Source organism: Danio rerio, chromosome 2 (assembly GCF_049306965.1).
Source record: "Danio rerio strain Tuebingen ecotype United States chromosome 2, GRCz12tu, whole genome shotgun sequence".
Classification (NCBI taxonomy): Eukaryota; Metazoa; Chordata; class Actinopteri; order Cypriniformes; family Danionidae; genus Danio; species Danio rerio.
The window spans coordinates 24,236,895-24,260,262 of NC_133177.1; the positions used below are offsets into that span (position 1 = coordinate 24,236,895).

General features: G+C 37.5%; 1 protein-coding gene across 2 annotated transcripts in view; it reads left to right on the forward strand.

The window, feature by feature from the left end:
• rreb1b (ras responsive element binding protein 1b) overlaps nt 1-23,368 on the forward strand; it is a 61,885-nt gene that overhangs the window by 13,925 nt on the left and 24,592 nt on the right. For both annotated transcript variants that reach the window (XM_678293.11, XM_005163366.6), the window contains exon 2: nt 14,280-14,368. In XM_678293.11, the coding sequence (XP_683385.6) occupies nt 14,365-14,368 (4 nt within the window). In that variant the 5' untranslated portion in view covers nt 14,280-14,364. The remainder of the gene's footprint in view (nt 1-14,279; nt 14,369-23,368) is intronic.

Here is a 23,368-nt window from a genome sequence, read left to right on the forward strand (position 1 = left end):
ATATCTTAATGCGTTTAAAGAGTAAACCAAAAAAAGCTAAGTTTTGCCAATCAGAGATCTATCGCTGTACCTTCCAGCCAATCACATCATCTTGTCTTTGCTGTTTATTCTGTTTACATGTTTGCCGTGTAATTACAACATTTCATTTTGTGAGCTACTGTGCCACTTGATTTAAGAATCATTCTCCTTCATTTGGGCATCTAGCAGTGTTGTGTACACCACAGCACAGTCAAACAGCTATGATTGAGATAATCATTAGATAGAGGAGACTAAAAAGCAAATAAAGTAAATACATGTTTTACCTTTGGTCAGCCATTTCAAGCTGCACAGAGGTCTGTGTTATCTGCTTTTACACAGCCAGCATGAAACATACAATTAGGAGTTTAGAAAAAAAAAAAAAGAGTGAAGAGTGACTTGAGATATATATATATATATATATATATATATATATATATATATATATATATATATATATATATATATATATATATATATATATATATATATCAAGTCACTCTTCACTCTTTTTTTTTTTTTTTGCTCTTATTAATAAACTTAACAAATGTATCTTCAGATATCTTAAATTAAGATATATTCACTTGGATTTATTAAAGTTATAAATTATATTAAATATCTGTCATTAGTGTACAAATAGCAATCATGGTCAACTTGACTTTATTTTATAGTGTTTAAAGTAAAATTACTTAAGCTTTGTGCATCATGTCATGTTGATTCCATCTTGTATGGTAAAATGAATCAAAAATATTGAGGAAGTATAACATTGATTGCAGTGTACAGTGAGCATAATGACAAAATAGCTGCAAAAGCATGTAGCCAAAAGTATTATTGTCATCATTTCATTTTTGAACTTGATTTTTGAGTCTGAACTTCACAGACAGACAGTTTCTGGCCCCAGATCAGTGTGCTCACCAAGGCAAAGTACAGAAGATTATGAGGGGGACCAAGCCAGGAGAGGGATTACCATACACACACACACACACACACACACACACACACACACACACACACACACACACACACACACACACACACACACGCATACACACAAAAATGACTTTCTAAAGGTTTTGCTAACATTTAGATGCTTTCAAACCCATTTTAGCAGATTCTCTGTGTGCAATTTCCATTTATTGATAACCATGTTTAACAATGAACCATTTTTGGTCTGAAATATAAGCTAATCCTACAGGGCACCATTTTTGCAGTGCTCCCGCTTTCCAAACGTCTCTCCATCTACTAGCACCTCAAACACAAAGTCTCACTTATTTCTGCAATGGCTGTTGTGTGTGCGAACAGCACAGTGGATTATTTTCACGAAAGGCAGTTTGCTTTTCTCCACTCTACTTTTGACAAGCTCCATGTGGTTGACAGACAACCTCCGGCTGTTTCCAGCAGTTACTTGCTCAAATAAGCCTTGCAGTGTCACCTGACTACTCCGACCTGATTGGCCGTATTAGACCACAGCAGGGGCGGGGCTTTGGGGCGGGACGCTGTGGAGTTTGTGGTTTCTGTGGTGACCAGCGGCCGGTGATGTGGCCTTGTACTTTGATCAGGGTCGCCCTGAGGAGATGGACACATTTGAGTTTAAGAAGCTCGCCGTTCACTCCCTACATTCTTGCAATGAAAAGCCCATGTGTAGTTTATAATTAAGCCCCATCGGTGACTTATTTTAATGCAGTCTGTGTGCATGCGAGCTCATGCATGCATGCATTCGCACTCAGAGGCGCAAGAGTGGGCGCGCTCAATAGACAAAGTCTGTGTCTGATGATAAGGACTTTGAAAAAGCTTAGTTGAAGGTGGGTGGGGAAGGACTGAGGGCCGGCCGGGGTGGATATAACAGACTTTGGGAGCAGAGGGAGCTGGCATGCATGCGTGCAGGCGGGAGGCTGCGAGTTCTGCAGTGGAGACAGTGAGCGTAAACATGCGTAACACTGCCAAATACACTTTCTGACCTACTTCAGCTCACTGGGAATACACTGTATTGTCTGCGCCCAAGACAGTGGCTGTCTGTGAGGCCTCAAACCTCAAATCCTTCACCAAACGATTCATTCTGCAGCAGAAGAGTCACTCTTAAAGATGTGTTTGGAGAGAGATGGAGGGAGATCTGCGTGGTGGTGGTGGGGGGGGAGGCTAGGGAATAATGACCAGAAGTGTACGCTTGGGTAAATCTGCACTGGCTTGAGTTTTAAATAGCCTGGAATGCACAGTGCTGGAAATGGGTGGTAGTTCAGGGAGCTCGGCCTGCTATACGGCAGCATCACGGGACGGCAGCTGTATGTTACGGTTTCCTATAGCCAATGGATTTTTACACACCACTATCACAGGGTTAAATAGAGCCTGCGTTAGGGATGTTGGCCTAAGATTTGAGTATTTTGGTCATTAGCAGAGATGTGCTAATTAAAGGTCTTTGGCCTGAAAAAAATTCAGTAAGTTTTTAGGTGTATTTACATTGGTTTTTACATTTTAAATGACCTTTGCTGTTAATTAGGGTTTGATAAACAAAAATAATTAACAATGCATGTAATATTTAGCTAATTTATAAATGATTATTGATTTGGTCTTGCGTTTAAGTGTACATTTTTTGGTCTATTAAAAGTGCCAGGGTTATTGTTGCAATGCAATTTATTACTTAAATAAAAAATAAGCATAACAGAAAAAGAAAAACAAACCGATGCTTAATTTTATGCTTAATTTTGTTACTTTAAACACTAAAAAAATAACTAAAATAAACAACCTAAAAAGCAAAGTTATAACACGAGATAATAGTAATTATTGATTGATTTTGTTTTTAAATAGCACAGAATCGTAGCATTATCTATATGACAACTGTTAGCATCACCCTGAATTGTCCTGTGCATCTCTATCGTCAACTGTTTTAGGCTCTTTCTTAGGAGTTTATAACAGCCAGTGGCTCATGCATCAAACACTTTGCAACTTCTCACAAGAGTTCATCCTCTCGCTGTGATGTCATGGCTTTAGCTGGAGCTCCTGACACAAAATGGTCGCTGTGTGCACTGCAGTAGAAGGCAAAGGTCACATCAGGGCCACCTGTTTGGAGTGACAGCTGAGGGCTGCTCTGCCAAGGGCCTCATGTGCTCCTCTCCTCCTCCTCCCCATTAACCCCTTGTCTCCATTCCAATCAGAGGTTCAGGCACATTTCTTGATTTGTCTCGGTCTCTCGCTGCTGCCTCACCTGCTGGAAAATCCAACAGAAGCCTGCCTGAAGTTGAATGTGATCACGCTGGTCCAAGTTGGTCTACCAACTAGTTCTCAGTTTTGACAACCTTGAAGCAGTAAGAAACCAGATGTATGCTGTACAACACTGATACTGGTTTTAACTGGATTTTCTATTTTAGTTTGGCTTATAAAGTCATCTTACTTTTCATATTTGAGATTTGAATATTTATTATTTTAGAACTAGGCAGTAGTTTTCAGCCTGGAGTTTTATTTTAATAGCTATTCACAAACCTGCTGAAGCAAACCTTTACTGTAAGTAATAGAGAAAATTCATAAAGTCCATGTGAACCAAGCTTTTATTTCAGTATGTTGGTGTATTTCCAGCTGAAATGGAATATTGAGAAGGAGGCAGGGTTTTCTATTTGCACATCATTCCCTCAAAGCAAACTAACGGTTAGGGGGTATAATAAAAAAAACTGTGGCTGAAGCAATCAAACTGAGATTAACCAAGAAGGACCGCCCCTTCAAATGTGGAAACAAATCATGACTTTATTGAAGATTACCAAAACAGATTTTTTTTTCCACTGCATTAACTTACAAAGATTAGTTGTTCGCCTAAAGAATGTTCACTGTTGAAATAAACAGCATAAATTTTGGTTTCACATGGCTACTACTTTAATGGCCCGTTTCCATTGTCAAAAGACGAACCGAACCGTACCATACCACTTTTTCGACACTCTTTCTAAAGAGTACCAATCATGAGAAAGGGTACCAAAAGGCCAAGCTAGACGCACAGCTATTGGTTTACAGAGAAACGTCATTCGCTCACGCAATAAGTCAGAATCAAAACTAAGGAACCGCCATGTTTTAAATACACAGGCGAAAGATTACAGCGTAATTATACATACATCCGGGCTCAAACAAACCTTGTCGTTGTCTTGATGAACAGCTACAAAGCCAAAAAGAAGAGCAGATATTACCCTGTGCCCCATAGTTTTTTACGAGCCAGTCTTAAGTGCGAGCGGTTTCGCTTTCTTTCTTGTGCTCGTCGCGCGTCTATATTTAAGATAACAAACTGCTTTAGCTGATGATAATAACTTGGGCTTGATTATTAATGTGCTTTTGAAACTCGATCCTGTCAGAAACTGACAAACGCGCGAGTGAAGCGCGAAAAAACAAAGGAGAAGCTAACGTGCAAACGTGAACAAACTGCAATGTTTAACTTTTATCATTACTTTTTGGACTTTTATGAACTCGGAATGACGGAATTATTCTTTAACAAAGGTTACATGTGCTGCTGAAGATTAAAGACACAGATGAGAGGAGTGCTCTGACTGTGGGCTATATTTTGTGTTGTTTTTGAACCTAAATAAGGACTAAATGTATGCTGTTTGTAGTTGTTCTGTAATTAGTAACATATCGGAGACTGTAAGGGTCTGTATGTGTTCATATATGTTGCATTTATTTATTTAGTTTATATAGTTACAGACGCTACAGTAGGCTGTTTCGCACTGTCATTGATCTGCAGTTATAATCAACTTTTGTAGTTAGTAATGAACATTTATACACAAGTATTTATGTGTATAAAGCATCTGTTTTGTGAGAAGTGCTGCTCATATGATATGTAAGCGACCTGTTACAGCTTTACTGTAGACACTTTCTCGAGTGAAAATGACGTTGATTGAAACTTTCTGTCATACAGCACGCCCACCAAAAGAGTACCATTGAAACGCAAGCCTGATAAAGGTGACCCGTATTGACCCCTACCGTACTGTAATGTACCAGTCAGTGGAAATGAGCCATAAGATGAGAGTAAGGGCAGGGTTGACCTTATTGCTGAGGATGATATCAGCATGCTCATTAACTATGCACACAGTGATTTGCTGATGACAGAGAGGTCTATAATGGTGCGTTCACTCAAGACGCGGAGTCATTTACATGTTAAGTCACGATTTGTGTGAATCGCTTGTTGGAAAAGCTGAACTTCAGTGGACATTCGTGTTGCGTTAATTAATCAGGAGGATTCTCTTGTAGGGGTGTGATTATAGCAGATCGTAGTGCCTATTGCTGGTGTCCCAAGCAAAAATCCTCTGGCCAACACCGGACAACTGTTCATCAAACTGGGCTTGGCTCTTTCGGAAGCACCGCTGAAAGTCTCCATCATCCAGGTATAGATTTTGGAGGAATTGATGAACTCACAAAGCCGGGTGCACCTCTGAAAGGATCTCGTAAACTCAGGCATGCCATAAACTAATCGATGCAGTTTTTGAACCTTCCTAAAGCACATAAACACAACAATTATCTTAATAAAATCCATGTTAGCCATTGAGCAACGAAGCTAGAGTCATGAGGCAGACAGAAGCCATGCCCATGACATGAATCGCGGCTATTGTGAAGTGAATTTGATGCACGAATGAAGCGAATTGGACAAATTTTATATTTATTTATAGAAATATTGTAAAGCCCAATAATAAATAAATATGCATGTACTGTCTTAATGGGGTTATAATGAAATTTTGGCAATATTGCTATTACACTTAAGCTCTGTAAACACAATATTTTGATCTAAATACTCGCAGCAAGGATAATTATATCACTATAGGTGGCTGTCACAGATTAAAATCGAAATAAGCATGTAAACACCTCTTTTTTTGCTATTCGAGCAAAAGTGTGCATCATAAAAGTGGCGTCCAAGAAAATGTGTGCCATCTACAAATACAGGGGTGTGCATGGTCCCTCTTTGAAACCTTTTGGAATCACATGTCATGAGAAACATAGATCAAGAGAATACTGTAAATACTCAGGTTTTTTATTGTATTTTTAATTTTTTTTGACTGCATTTGTGGACTTTTAACTGACTGGCAGTGTTCTACAAAAGTCATAATAGTCCTGTGATAAATGTGATTACTTTTTATATACTTATTATCAGATGTTAAATTTTTACATTTCAAGAGATATTGCCGAAAATGCGTCCATTAAGTTTGACATTTTCTTCTAAATCGGCAGAATATTTTGAATACAAAATGCCTAAAGTGTTAAGTTAGCTTGTGTTCAATGATTGATAACGGAAGCAAATGACATCTCAATGTATACTTTTTGCTAATTATTATTATTATTAGAATAAATATCTGTTATATATAAAATAAGTTTTATTGACCAATACTGTTCATAGTGAAATGCAATTACTCCCATAATTCTCTCCAAAGATCATTGGGTGTTGAAAAAGGTGGATACCACACTCAAAAAATGATTTGAACGTTTGTTCAAACTACTTATTTAAAATGAGCTGAAATAACACAATTCTTGAGGATTTTTTGGGAACAACTTAATTGCTTTATGTTCAATTCACTTGTGTGTAAAAACTAAAATGTTAACCTAAGTCTATTATGTTGTCGCAACACAAATCGATTGTGTGAAACCCAGCATTTTTTACAATGTATATTTGATAACAGTGTGAACATTCTCATTAAGATTTTGGATTAACCACACCTCATAATCAGGTCAAGATCCACAGCAGAAATGTTTGTGATGAAACAAGATGGAGTTTGTTAGGAGGAGAGAGAGAAAGATGAGCAGCAGAACCTGTTTAACCAGACTCTATCTCAGGGTGTCTCCTCTTGTCAGGAATCCTCCTCCTCTGGTTGTCGAATGGCTGTAGCCCCATCCCCACTTTTATTGGGACACCTCCCCCACTCAACACAAACACATGCTGAAAGTGATCCAGGAACAGTGTGTAGTGTGGAGCCAGCAGAACGCGATAGCCCCATGAGCCAACACCTGCCCACAGTCCAACACTTGCCTGTGCCTGTCATACACACACACACAGATGCAGGAGCGACACACACAAACAGTTTCTGTTCATTTTCCCTCTTAGGAGATCTTACACCAGCTACATGTGCAGAACTTTTTTCTGCTTACATTATTTGTTTTACTATTTTGTTTTTAAATGTTTATTTTTTAGGGCTGCGCGATTTCACCTAAAATAAAATTCTTGATTAATTGAACATTTTAATTCGATTACAATTAATGGATTAATGAACCATTAATGTATTTATTTATTTATTTATTTGCCCTTCTAGTTGACTGACAGATTTTGTACAGTAAATATGCTCACATATTACAAGTGATAGATTTTTAATGTAGGGTGCATTACTTCATAAAAAAAGGAAACACACACTATCTACTATCTGTTAGGCTTGTCACAATAATCAATATCGACTTATCGTATAACACATAAACATGACCTCATACGTTAGAACATACGTTAAAAGCAATTCTAGCAACATTTTATCTCTCTATCTCTATTGGAGGTGTCAGTGTCAGTATGGTTAACAAACACTACAGTTTAAATTACTATAGCAAGGGATCTCAAACTCCATGTACGGCCTGCCCTCCACCTCCCTCCGCCCCGCAACTGACAGGGGGGACCCAGCCAATAATCCATGCGGGGGGGGCCTCCGCATTTTGCGCTACGCCACTGCTTACAAATTATGCTGGTGGTGTAAAAAATATGCTAATTTAGCTAATATTCAGTTCATATGGTCTAATTTAATAGGTTTTCCTCATATGCATGTTGAGATTTCTTTGAAAACTATGTACATTTTACTGCTGGTTGAACTGAAAATGTAAAGTAAATGTAAATATATACATAATTTCCCCCCTCTTTGTTGTAGTTTTACAAAAAAGTAAGACACTAAACAATTGCCAGTAAAGTTACCCAAATTTTTGCTGTTCTTGGATCTGTTACGCTTTTGGTGAAGCAACAATTGGTTGGGACAGAATAATAATATTTATTATTACCATTATTGTGACTATTTGCATTATCACTGGTGACAGGTAATGCTTAAAATGTAAACATTAGGTCTGTTGTCCTAAGATGCATCAATTATGTCACTTTTTCTCGTGCTTCAATGTTAAAACTGCCCTCCTATGAGTTGTCATTCACTGAAAAGGCCCCCGCCATTTTGAGATACTGACTACAGTTTATTTTCATGTGGGTGTCTGATAACTAAAAAATAGATCTGTTACTTTTTTTCTAGTTCTTTTCACGTTGGGCATCTTTTTTAACATTTGTTATTAATTATTATTTATTTGTTTGTCTAATTATTAAACTGTTAAAATTATTATAATTAAACGAAATATTCTTAATAATAAAATACTATGTGTTCTTTGAAAGAGTCTACTTGCATAATGATGCTATTATAGTATCAAAATGACAATAATATCGTTTATCGCAATATATTTTGGTTTTATTTATTGTAACACAAAAAATATATATCGTATATATTATTAAACATCAATGCTGAACAACTGAAATTAAAACATTCATTGCCTAAAATGTGGCTCCCTGTGCCACCCACTTTCGTCACCACTACCAAACCGACTAATCGTTACACATAGACTGTACTCGTGCCTTTGGCAGCAGAATAATAAGTATAAATCATTATATAATGAGTATAATTCAGCCTTAACAGAGCGGTGTCACGTGACTCCAAACACATTAGTGAAAGTAATTGAAAAAACTGACATAAAAAATGTGATAAATTTGAGTTTTTTTCGATTAATTACCCAGCATTATTAATCACATTATTTATTATTTTATTTGATCTTATTTTTTTTTTGTTTGAAACTTTGAATGTAGCTTAAAGTAATTTTTTTCTTTTTTCTTTTTTTTGGATTTGCAGCATCATTACACCAGTATTAATTGTCACATGATCCTTCAGTTAGCAGTGTTGTGTTGATTTTATATTATAACATAAACAGCTGTGCTGCTAAATATGTGGAAATCAGGTATTTAAACTTCTGCGTTCTGTCTGTGCTGGTCTGGCAATAACACGTGTGAAACTCTAGATAAAAATGCTGGGTTACACAATTGATTTCAGGGTATCCGCGGGTTCTTACATTTTTTTTTTTACATTTCTTAAATTTCAAAAGCTAAATTTTAGGCTATAAAAAGTGTTAAATTGATTAAAACATTGTCTTGTAGGACTTAAATGTAGACGGGTGTTAGTTTTCTTCTCTTTATGTAAAGCTACAAAATCAATTGCAGGCCCGTAGGCAAAGTCCACCCCTCACTGACAAAGGTCCAGAATTTGTCCCATACATGAGATCATTTTTCCTATTTTATTTTCCTAAAAAGGCTTTAAGACCAAGCAGAAACCTCGATCAGTTTTTCACTTTGGTGTGAAATTAGCTAATCAGTTTTGGCCAATGTTAACAAATATTTTTATTTTACAATCTGACGTAAGAGAAGTCCTCTTTCACTACTGCATTTTCTTTTTTACTGGTAACTTTTACGCAAATGAGGAGTACAACTGCAAAAAGGGTCCACTTTTTGAGAAAACAGAACCGCATATTTCACCAGGCTGGCTACAGGTCTGTTTTGTGCATACATTTATTTTTCAAATAGTTTAAATATGTTGTTAATTATGTTTAATAGTTATGTTGCAAAAATATATGCATATAACTAGGGTCTGCTTGTTTTGACACATTATTTAAAATATGAGGCTAAGAAATAAGTAATTAGAATTATTTTTTGATAGGGCAAGTACGTATTTTTTCATTATGCGCCATTATAAAATCTTAAGCAATCAGCCCTATAAAAGTCTGAAATTTAATTCTTCATGGTCTTAAAAAAAGGTCTTTAAGTGTGCTTTCACACCAGCATTTTGGTGCTTTGCTTTCATGGCCGTCACCTAGAAACACCTGTACAAAAAACAGCAGCTTGATGACGCAAGCATACCGGGGTTCAGAAAAAAAAAGACGGTGAGAAGTGTGAACACAAACCAGCCGAGGGAGACAATCGAACTTTGGTTTGACCAAGTGTGAAAGTCCTAAATTTTACTGTGTGAAACCAGCAGAAACCCTGGATTTTTATTGGAACAACATAAAGGAATAAGTGGATTGAACATAAAAAACTGCCCCCACCCCCCTCAAATTGTGTTGTTTAAGCTAATTTTAAATAAGTAGTTTGAACAAACAGCAAACTTAATTTTTTTCAGTGTACTAATGTAACATTAGTCCAAACTCTTTCATTCAAGGAAGAAAAAGACTGGGACTAGCAAATGTTCATCAACGTCATTCACAAAATACACACTGAACAAAAGCATCCTTTTGGAGTACCTCTGTGGGACTCGACATTTAATAAACGTTCCCTGCTCCACCAGCCTTGATCTCAGCCCCGCCTACACTCATTACATCTACCAAGCTAGCCAATCACAGACCTTGCTCTCTGGGTTGTTGCAACTTGCAGTTACGTTTTTCAAGAGGTGTGTGTCAGGGTATGGTGAAGTCTATACAAGGCATGTCTGTAGATGCAGAAGTATAAATAATTAAATAAACTACTCTAACAGAGCGATTACAACAGAATATCTTTAATCAAACCAAACCTACAATTGGGCGACACAGTGCCTCAGTGGTTAGAACTGTCCCCTCACAGTAAAAAGGTTGCTGGTTCGAGTCCCAGCTGGGTCAGTTGCCATTTCTCTGTGGTGTTTTCATGTTCTCCCCGTGTTGGCATAGGTTTCCTTGGGGTGCTTTGATTTCCCCCACAGTCCAAAGACATTCAGTGCAGGTGAATTGAATTAACTAAATTGTCCGTAGTGTATGTGTGTGAATGGGAGAATGTATGGGTGTTTCCCAGTGCTTGGTTGCAGCTGGAAGGGCATCTGCTGTGTAAAACATTTGCTGAATAAGCTGGCGGTTCATTCCACTGTAGCGACCCCTGATGAAGAAAGGGACTGAGCCAAAGGACAATGAAAGAATGAAACCTACAAATTCTGAAGACACTCTTTGGAGGGGCTGAGGTAACTTATTTGAAAAATTTCTGAGACTCAAAACCAAATTCCAAAATAAAAAAACCACTGTGAACTTAGCTTGTATTACTCTTATTTGCTGCTTCACGCCACAACACAATAACTTTGCTGTAAAATGTCCACCCATTGCTCTCGAATCCACTTTATTAGTGTCTATCACGTGAAAGACTGTCAAACCAACATATGTTTTTTTTCCCTGACTGGATAATTTGAAATAAGCCTGTTTTGTGCATCATGACATGCCTAAGCTCCATCCATCTGCCTGCCATCCATCTCCATAACGTCATCTATACTCTCATCCTCACGCTCTCATTTCTGCTTTTGTTCCTGGCTCGTCTAATAGTGGCGACTGTGATATGCTGTAGCAAAGCTCCATACGGCCTCCTGCTCTCACCAGAAAGGAAACTTGGCAGTGTGTGTGACTTTGTGTTATGTGATGGCAGGCCGTTTCAGTTTACCAGCTGAACAAGAGGCCCGGGGCTGGATCTCTCCTGTTACCTTTACACTTCTAACAGCGCATCTGAAGTGATGCAGTGTTTCTCATGTGGCCTTTTTAGGTTGCCTTCTCTTCCCATTGCTAGCTTGAAGTAGGGCTGAGTTCATTTCATTTGCACTAACATTGCAATATTATACAAAAAATTTTCAATCGCAAAGGCTGCCATTACATTGTGGTAACGTGAGGCGACAGTATAGCAGTCTGAACAGGATGCATCAGGTTACGGATTTCAGTTTTTTAAGGCATCGTTGAAATTCATACGCTATAATGCATACATCATGGAGCTGCTTTGAATATAATGCAGGAGGATGGAATTGCCTTTGAATGCACATTCAGTCTTCACTTGGGCTGGGTCCGAAACCGCATACTACTCAGTAGATTCTGCGATTGAATTAGAATATACTACTCGACTGTTAGTAAAGTACATTCTATACAATATGAGCAGTGTTGGGTAAGTTACTTTAGGAAAGTAATACATTACAAATGAATGATTACTATTGGAAAATTGTAATCTGATTACATTACTAATTACTTCATGTAAAAAGTAATCAGATTACTAAGTACTTTACTTTGAAGTTACTTTTAAAACATACAAAATATACCTATAAAATACTAATTAAACTTTCAGTAATTTAATATTCGCTGAAAAACATTACAATGGGTTGATCACAGTAGCCTGACAAATTCAAAATACTCAAAGAAATCACCCAAAACTTAAAATTCTCTCATCATTCACTTTTCCAATCCTGTTTGTCTTTTTTTAACACATAAGAAAAAAACTGGATACCTGTAACCACTGACATCCATAGTATGGCAAGGCACTGCAGCGTTTGGGTGTTATGTGTTTGTCTGAGGTAATAAGTCTACCTAAATGTGTGTATTCCAAAGTATGAAGCTGATCTTTCAGTTCTTGTCGCGTGACTTGCAGTTTTGGGTGCGCCTGGGAAATGCGAGTGTGTGCAATATGCGCTTCCAATATGCGCACGCGCAAAAGACATGAAATGTGAACGGCCCCATAAGCACTCCCAATCCTGATCAAAAAATTTCAATCTAGCCTGTTTAGGCTGAAATGGACCGCTATGTTGTTGGGCGCCGGTGTCCTCTTTCATGACTGTATTCACAGCAATGTTTTTGTTTTTACGCACAATGAAGTCAAAGTAATGTTTGTATTTACACTTGAAGAAGCCACTCTCAATTGCAGCCTTTTCAGCTCGCATTCTCTGGCCATTTAAAAGTGCATGCTTATTAACTCAAGTTGCAGCAGATAACATGATTTAATACATGCATTTTTTCTCCTAAAAACTATAGTTGTAACGTAAGTAATGCAATTAGATTGACTTTAGTAACTGTAATCAGGACTTTTGTCATCCGGGTACTTCTCACATACTGTTTTTTTTTAATTCTATGAATTCAGACATACTACTCTGCTCGCATACTATGTAGTATGGAAGTATGTGATTTCAGACACATCCTTGGGCTTTTGATTCAGTTTCTGCTTGCACAAAATATTTCTGAAATTAATTATTGCTTATGTAAAATGTACCATTTGTTGATGTTTTATATTCGATTTAACATCTACCTGTTTAATTAGAATTCTTAAGGTGACTAATTAGGTTAATTGCTAAAAAAGTGATAAAACTTAAACTGAAATGATGAATAATTATAATTGCTTTGTATTTTCTCTGGCCAAGTGTGAACTCTTTATTTTAGGAAGATAGTTGTCAACAAAGACAAAAACTACTGACATTTTATGCTATTTCTGCACAGAATTTTAAATCTGTTGATAATTATGCGGAATGATTTTTGAAAGTGTAGTAACTGAAAACCTTCCACCTAAAATAAAAAAATTATGCCTTGCTAACTTAAATTTAAGGTTTATAAATTGCTTTTGGTAAATAAAGCAAGTCTCTATATATTCATTCATTCATTCATTCATTCATTTTCTTGTCGGCTTAGTCCCTTTATTATTCCGGGGTCGCCACAGCGGAATAAACCGCCAACTTATCCAGCAAGTTTTTACGCAGCGGATGCCCTTCCAGCCGCAACCCATGTCTGGGAAACATCCACACACACACTCATACACTACGGACAATTTAGCTTACCCAATTCACCTGTATCGCATGTCTTTGGACTGTGGGGGAAACCGGAGCACCCGGAGGAAACCCACTCGCAGGCAGGGAGAACATGCAAACTCCACACAGAAACGCCAACTGAGCCGAGGTTCGACCCAGCGACCTTCTTGCTGTGAGGCAACAGCACTACCTTCTGCGCCACTGCCTCGCCGTCTCTCTATATATATATATATTTGCTAAAAGACAGAAAATACTACTTTACAAACTGTATTTTAAATCCATTATTATTGATTAAAATTACTGAAATTATTTAAAATTTGAAAAAATATATATTTACACATTCAGATAAGTAAATAAATAGACTTAATGATGGGCTGAAAAATCTGTAAAAATCTGATTTCATGTTGGCCTAGTCATACTATATGATGATTTATTGCATGCCTCTGTTAAATAATATAATAGATAAAGACCTTAAGAAAAAGAGCAAAAATATCCTGATATTTAATCCCAAAGGGGGAAACACCTCGCATTCATGTTCATGCTTACTCAGCGGCTCGTCATCGTCTGACTCTAGTGTGTGTGTATTAATGTGTGTTTTTATAAAGGTAACACTAGGCTTGTGTATACAGCTTTCTTGCGGGGTAACGTTTTCTTTGTGTGTAGTAATGGTGTGTTGGTTTGTGTTTTGCTTTCTTTCAGAATGAGCAGAGGTCGCTGTCCCTCATCCTGTGCCTGTGAACCGGTGGCTCCATGACCCTGTGACACGTTTAGCTCAGACCTTAAAATGGGTAAATGTGCAAAAGACACCTGACACTACTGACTCTTCTCAGCATGTTTATCTGTGTGTGTGTGTTGGTGTGTGTGTATATACTGGCTTTGAATGTTTTTCAAGAAGTTTTTTGTATAATGACATGGGTATGACATAGTTGTACTTTAATACAGAGGTCTAGGAAGACATTCCTGATGCCCTTGTAATTCAAAACGCTTCACAATCATACTTAACAGGACCTTTTGACATTCAAATTTTGCCACAGGTTTCCTGTGAGGGTTGGATTTAGGGGTAGGGTCATGTATTAAGCCTTTTTACTGTATAAAATATATTACACCGATAGAGAGTCCCTGTAAACCTTCAATACCAACTTGTGTGTGTTTGTTCATGTGTGCATGTGAGAGGATGCAGCATAGGTGTTTAATTGTCAGGCCATTAACAGAACTCTTTATTCATTAATTCATTTTCTTTTCGGCTTAGTTCCTTTACTAATCAGGGGTTGCCACAGTGGAATGAACCGCCAACTTATCCAGCATGTTTTACACAGCATATACCTTCCAGCTGCAACCCATTACTGGGAAACACCTACACACTCTCATTCACACACATACACTATGGACAATTTTAGCTTACCCAATTCACCTGTACATGTCTTTGGACTGTGGGGGAAACCGGATCACCCCGAGTAAACCCATGTGAACATGGGGAGAACATGCAAACTCCACACAGAAATGCCAACTGACCCAGCTGAGGCTCGAACTAGCAACCTTCTTGCTGTGAGGCGCGACAGCCCTACCCACTGCACCCCAGAACTCTTTATCCAAAGTACAAAATTGTGGAGTAAAAACCTTTTAATAACTGTTATGTTGGGTCAAATACAGGACTGGCTATTTTGGTGTCTGCATCATGATTTTTGTTTACTGCAGTGATCATAATAATTTTTTTATATATTAAATGAATAAAATGTAGTTTAAAGGATGATTGCACAGTTTAAAGTTGAAATGTGACAATGGATGAGTATTTTGGTGCTGCACTGTGATATTGTAATTTGAAGACTTTGAAAAATGTCTAATATGTAATACTACAATAATATTTCATCTAATAGTTCATGCTGTAAATTTGCCTGACAAGATGTTTTGGTTTATAATCTATTGTGACACTGAATAAAATTTCTCTCAATCATCATTAAAATAATGACTAATGATAATCGAATAAAATCGAATAAACAATCTATAAGCATACATAAATACAGTATTCAGATACAGTAATTGAATAATAAAAATTGTAAAAATTCTGTAGAAACCATTACAGGTGAGCTCAGTGGTTAGCACTGTCGCTTAACAGCAAAAAGATTGCTGGTTTAAGTTCCAGCTGGGTCAGTTGGCATTTCTGTATGGAGTTTGCATGTTCTCCCCATGTTTGCGTAGGTTTCCTCCAGTTTCCCCCACAGTCCAAAGACATGCGCTATAGATGAATTAAATAAACTAAATTGGCTGTAGTGTATGAGTGTGAAGATTAGAGTGTATGGGTTTTTCCCAGTACTGGGTTGCATCTAGAAGGGCATCTGCTGTGTAAAACATGCTGAATAAGTTGGCTGGTTCATTCCGCAGTTGTGACCATTGATTAAGCTGAAGCAAATTAAATGAATGAAATAAAAACAATTCATCACTATTAATGTGACAAACGGTACAATTTCTTATGTCTGAGTGCATTTTAAATCAGCCACAGGCCTCAAAAACACATCAAATGATAAATTATAATTCAGACTCAACATTTATCATGCGATATGACTACTTGCTGTTAACTGTAATGCGAACTGAATTTTACTGTAGCACAGTTATGCAGTAGGTTACTGTATTTTAAAGTTGCAGCCTGTATTATCTAAAAAAAAAAACTATTTGTCACATCACACCCATTCTACAACAGCTTCACTGGCTTTCCATCTTTTTCAGAATTGATTATAAAATACTTCTTCTCACTTTTAAAGCCATCCACAATCTTGCTCCTCCATACCTTACTGGTCTTGTTCATATTGCCACACCTTCACAAACACGCAGGTCTTCTTCCATTCACCTCACTGTTCCCCTCTGTCTGCCTTGTCACCATGATCAGCAGAGCCTTCAGCTTTGGAATTCACTTCCTCTTGATCTCCATAATATAAACTCTTTTTTACAATTTAAATCCAAACTCAAAACACATCTGTTTATAAAGGCCTAATCTCTTTATCTCAACTGCACTTTTTTAAAATGTGTATTGTATTCTATTGACTTTTATTGTGTTTTTTTATTTGAACTGACTGTCCTGTACAGTCAAAAGTCCCTTTAAGGCAAGTCATTTCACTCGGCGGCTCTTTTTAAAACGCATCTTGAGCATTTTGTTTGAATAGGGAAACATCAAATCCTCCAAAACTGCTTGCCAAGCTTATGATTAAATTTCATATTAGAAATCACCAACAAAATTAAACAGCAACTGTGTCTTTAGTTTAATTTCTAAACTTCCAAATTACACAAAAGCTGCAGAAACTCCTAACCTCTTCCCCAGAGTGTCTTCAGTCTATAGCAATCGATGATTGGCTTCTGTACTAGTAGGCGGGCTTTATTCACCCTATATTAATTGATGATTGGCTTCTGTACTAGTAAGCGGGCTTTATTCACCCTATATTAATTGATGATTGGCTTTTGTACTAGTAGGCGGGCTTTATTCACCCTATATTAATTGATGATTGGCTTCTGTACTAGTAAGCGGGCTTTATTCACCCTATATTAATTGATGATTGGCTTCTGTACTAGAAGGCGGGCTTTATTCACCCTATATTAGGCCGTACTCACACTAGGTACAGTTGCCTCGAACCGGGCCAAAGCACGCTTGTCCCCCCTCCCGTCTCCCCCGACGGCCTGCGCTCACACCATATCGGGCCTCGGCACGCTTACGTCATCGCTGCTGCTCTGTTCTGTGAGAAGCGCTCTCTATGGCAAGCCTTTTTAGTATTTAAATCTTTGTTCTGACTCCATAAATATATTTAGAGATATCTGTAATTATATTTTGACTAGTCATAATTATAATTCCACTACTCAGAATGACAATTAGAGATATCTGCAATTACAATTGTACGAAATCAGATTGGAGATATCTGCAAATATATTATGACTAGTCATATTCCTCCATTGATTTCCATCGAAAAATATTTGCAGATATCTCTAAATGAGTTTTGATTAGTCACAATTGTAATTAGAGATATCTCCAAATGAATTTTGACTAGTAACAATTGTAATTAGAGATATCTCTAACTGAGTTTTTACTAGTCATTCTCTTGTTATATCTTTTCAGTCGTTTGATATGCATTGACATGCAGTCAAATATTTCGCCAAACAGTTCTTAGGGATGCGGTGACACGCAGTCACGTATTTCACCAGACAGATCCGCCACTTTTGGCGCTCATAAACAATCATAAAGCTCTCGTGCTGCAGGAATGAGGAGGTCTGCTGAAGGCGTGCAGCTGACGTGCAGTGAGGGGTTTGCGTCTTTAATAAACTACGGCAGATCACTTTGCGTTCAGTGATTTGCGATCACTGAACAGTAAGAATGATTAATAAATCCATATGAAACAACCCCTTAAAAGTCACGTCTCGCTTTCAGTTTCGGGCTTTGGCGCGTTTAGCACTCACACACAAGCGTACCGCGCCAAAGCCCAAGTGATCCGCGCTCAGGCACACCTCTTCCAACCGGGTCAGGGCCGGCCAAGTGAACCGTGCTTGAGCCCGATTCAGCGCACTCACACTTCTCAAACGATCCGGGAAACGGGCCTGGGCACGGTACGGATGGCATAGTGTGAGTAGGCCCTTAATTGATGATTGGCTTCTGTACTAGAAGGCGGGCTTTATTCACCCAATATTAATTGATGATTGGCTTCTGTACTAGTTGGCGGGGCTTTATTCACCATATTGACAGTTACCCTTTTCCCCATACAAAAAGATAGGAGTGACAAGTCTTGTGTATTCTATACTGTCTCATTTCAGAGGCTGCATCCTCCGAAGGATGCAATCGAAGTGCGCTGTGTCATAGCGACACGACGAAGGCTGTATCATTTCAAAAAATTCGAAGGCTCCTTTAAACGCAGCCTCAAAATGCCTCCTTCGTTTTCCAGGTAATGAAGTACACACCGGGTGGATCCTTTGCGGCCTCGAACGTCCCAAGATTCATTGCGTGCTGATAACGGCAGGATGCTTTTAAAAGAAAACTCTGGTTTAAATGTATGAATTAAGTTTTGTTTATTTTGATATCTAAACACATGTTAAAAAACAAAAAGAATACGACATGTCTTACTAAAGAGTGATTTTATAGACAGTTTACATGTTTATGTGTACATGTGAGGATCAAAGGAAATATATTTCCAGCTTCTGTAAACCTAGTTTTGCCTTCAGATTGCTTAAAATAAGTATTAAAATCACTTATCAGCGCGTATTAACAGCCGCTGTTTCGATTGCCTGGTGGCGAGATCATTTCTCTGTAGGCTAGATTGACTCACCTTTGAAGTCTGCATCCTTCGAAGGATGCAGCCTCTGATATGAGGCACAGATTATAGTCTTTGGTTCAGTGACCTTAAGTGTCAAAATAGGCACCTTTAAATAAATAAATGCATTATTAAAGTTGCATTATGAAAATAACTGTATTTTACAGTAATGATATATTGTAAAAATGGTGCTGTAAATGTAAATACAGTATTTCTCCTGTAATGGATTTACAGTAAGTTACTGTCGAACTGCTGCCATTAAGGCACTGTGAATTCTACAGTAAATTATTAACCGTGTTGCGAATGCGATATCCATGCTGAATTTTGTGAAAATTGTGCAGCCCTATTTTTCATGATTATCTGTGACTTTTCTCACTTCAGGCTACTACATACTGCAAACTAAATGTAAAAAAGTGTACATAAAACTATCATTGTATGTCCGTGTAAAGATGCTGAGTGGACAGTCAGCAAGTGTTGTTTAACCAATTAAAAATGCTGTCATCATTTACTCACCGTCATGTTATTAAAAAGCTGTCTTACTTTTTGAATGTGTGAAACACATGTGGAGGATGTTTGTGTGCCAAACAACACTGAACCATTTTGGACAGTTTGCAAAATATCCTTTTAACAGAAGCAGAAGTCCTGCACTGTAGGTTTGAATAATGACTGAATTGATATTTTTACAGTAGGTGAACTTTTCTGTTAAGTCTATTAAAAATGTCCTTAGCTTATATATATCAGTTGGGAATGTCTATTTTGATGGCACGAAAGGGTGTTGTAGATCAAGATGCAAAAAAGAGACTGGAGACTCGTGTGAAGATGGGAGTAAGTGAGATGGAGGAGAGCCTTTAAGATGGAGGATGATGACAGGGAAGAACAGGGGAGAGGAAGCAAAGGAGAAGAATGGCTCAGCATTCCTTGAACTTCCCAGCCACAGCACCAAACAGGAAATGCACAAGTTCCCCACTTTCTCTCTGGTGGAGCGGTGATGGGAAGGGGTGGGGGGTCAGACTTTCCATCGCTCTGTGTACTTATGAACGAAAAGAGGAACAAAATGGTCTAGAGCGCTCTGAATGAAAGCATAAATCTGCTGTGAGCGTTCATGCAGTATGGGGGTTATCCTTGGGAACTGACAGAGTTTATTGCTCTGCTCCCAAACCTAGTGGGGCCATCCTAGAATTCAGTGCTATTTAAACAAAAAAAAAACTAAACAAATCAAGATGGCGCAAGTCAGAGAATTGTTAGTTAGTGCATAGTTAATTTGCATTAGATATTGGATTAAAGGTAAATGTAGTTCAGTTTAATTATGCATGTATTATTTTCTCCAATATTTGCGTGTAGTAATTTAAGCATTTTATAGAATAATATACAAGACATGTATAATTTATTACAATTATTTACTCATTGTTACACTTTTTAAAACACTAACTAGTTTAAACCACTAGTTGACATTTTCCATCATTTTGCTAACCTTAAGCCAGATGCCACATGGCAAGTCTGAAACTGGATTCTATATAAATTAGTACTGGGCAAAAATTTATCACAATTAATCACATCTGAAGTTTGTTTTGACATAATATATATGTGTACTGTGTATATTTATTATTTGTTTATAAATACACACAGGCATGCATATATTTGAGAAAATGTTTATTTATATTTAGATATAAAATATATTAGTACAAACTATATGTAAATTTAAATTTGTTATTATGTCTGTATATGTAGCACTTATATGTATACACATATATAACAAACACGCATATATTACAAACTTTTATTTTGGATGCGATTAGTCTTTGCCCAGCACTACTTTTTTAACAGTCAATGAAAAATTCACTGAAATATCACAATAAAGATTTTTATTACTGCAGTAAAAGAAGAAAACCCTTCAAAAAAACTTTTATTGCAATTATATCACAGGTTTTTTTGTTGTTGTTTTGTTTAGTTTTTTGCTAAATGTACACGCTTCAATTAAGCTTTTATTTAATTATCAATTTCAACGTTGCTTTAAGACTGCATACCCCTCGCCGTGGCTGATGCTGACGTGCACCTCTTAAAAAATGTAACTACACATCACAACGACACGTAGCGCAAGCTCTGTGATTGGTCGGCTTGGTATTGCTGTCGAGTGTGGGCTGGGGGGAGAGCAGCGTGAGCACGTTGGAGCTAGTCCCATAAAAGAGCTCTAGATAGAAACTTTTGTTTTGTGTTTACCTTATGATTAAAGTTGTTGCACGTTTGCCGGTTCCCACCTCTGAATGAGCGAGTTATAGCTACTTCAGAGTAGCATTCAGAAAAAAAAAAACACCTGCAAAGACACTTGACACAGGGAAACATAAAAAGTGCCAGCCAGTGTTTCGGAAGTTATTTCAAAGCAACACAAACAGAACCCAGAAGTATAAATGCACGGAAACGCGCAGGGCATGTGCCGTGGGTCACAGCAATCACTCGCCAATTTATGTTTAAATGGTAGTTTTCTTAAAAGCAGAATTTGACAATAAGCAGGGCCCAATATTGGTGCAAATGTGATCTTAGAATCGAGTAGCAATACGACTGACAAAAAAAACTGTTCGCTCGAGCAAAAGAAAGCAGGTGAATACCGAATGAGAGGATGATCACTTGCACACACAGGTGATATGATGTGCACGACTGTTAAAAAGAGCACTCGCTCCCGTTTACTTGTGCGAAGCAACCATGCCTTGAGAAAACGAAACTGCTGCAATCGGTTCTCTTTGAAGTAGAATAGACAAAAAGCAATGATCGTGCAGCCACAGTCCTGCTGCTTTCAAGAGCTCAAATATGTATATAAAAAACATACTTTTGTAAGCAACAATGGTACCTGCTTTTGTTTTAATTATTCTTTAAACAGATTAGCAGGCCTAAGATTAACCGTGCGCACATGATCAACCTTTATCACTCACAGTATCTGAACAGTTTCTTTTCACCTGCTTTTTTTGCCTACAGTTACCTTTTATTAATATAGTTTAATTATTTTTTTTTTTTTACAATAACATTGCTTTAATATGAGATTAACTCCCCATTTATGTGTAATTAACTGGTGCTCTGGGACCTTCAGCCAGGACAGATTACTGTGCATATTTTAGATACATGACAATAGTTATTTTTTAAATGTAACATTTTGTTTAATGATCAGTGGTTGAATTAAAAGGTGCATTTATGCATACAGCTATATTTAGCTTGTTTTGACACATTTAAAATTTGTGGCTAAGAAATACATTTTTATTTTCTGTGTGGTCAGAGATAAAATGTAGATAAAATTGGTCTGACAAGTCATGTGGAATAAAAACTAATTGCAATGCGACAACCCATTTGCTCATGCACATTGAGCAGCTCATACAAGACGCACACAAATAGTGAAATGAATAAGGAGGCAAAATTTGAATGAGGAAGTCAAATTTATGCATAGAAAATATATTTTACAAAAAAAAAAAAAAAAAAAAAGTGTGGCTAGTGAAGATGGCGAGTGGCTAGTAATGTTGGAAATCTACTAGCCACAGTGGCTGGTGATCAAAAAAGTTAATGTCAAGCCCTGAGTCTAAACCAGGGTTTAGGGACCGATCACACCATACTGTATGTACTTTCAGTTCTGAAAACGTGAGGCACACGACCACATTTTCTTTATCTTGGCTGTAGCAAAAGAGCAGTGTGCAGTGATTTTTATGTTGCTAGGCAACCACTGTATTAATGATCTTATTAATGGAGTGCATGTTTTTTTTTTTTTTTTTTTTTTTTTTTTTTTTTGCACGAATTGACTTTTTTTTAACTCTGAGCACTCCTTAAAGTAATGGTGCAGCAGGTAGTTAAAACGCATGGTGCACAGGGTGTTCAAAAGTCCTCAAAATGCTCACTGCCAATAGAAAACAATTTTAAAAAGACACCTCTTTATCGAAAAAAAATATTTTGATGTGTTTGGAGCCTTAAAGGCAGCTGTCTTTGGGCCGCACACTAGTTGGAATAGAACTAATAGGCGCTTCAGAGTTTCTATGAATGGGCCTATTTTTTATTTTTCTGGTTTCTGTCGTCCTGCTGGTTCGTCTTGAAGTATGAGTGTGTAAAGAGAGTGATGGTCAGGGGCAGATGGACTCATCATTATCCAGCGTTATCTGTTCCCAGTAGGAGGGAAGGTCTATATAATCCCCACACTCCCATTAACGAAGACACTTTTATAGCCTGTAGATGTAGGAGGTCATGTGCTAGCCTGGACAGTGTCTATCGGAGCATCAGCACTCCTTTTTTTTCTATCTGTCCTTCACGTCTAATGTTTCCAAAACTATTTGTAGTGCTTATAAAGGCTAGCACCTATTATTAATGCTCAATATTTTTTATGATCTACTTATATTAGCCTAAACATTAAGTATTATTGTGGGACACGAATATCATACAACCTTGGGAGGGAGATAGCTGACATGGACCAGGATGCATTCAATGAAAACAATAAGCACCATGTTAAAACATCTCAAAAAACTTTCGCAGCCTAGTAGCAAC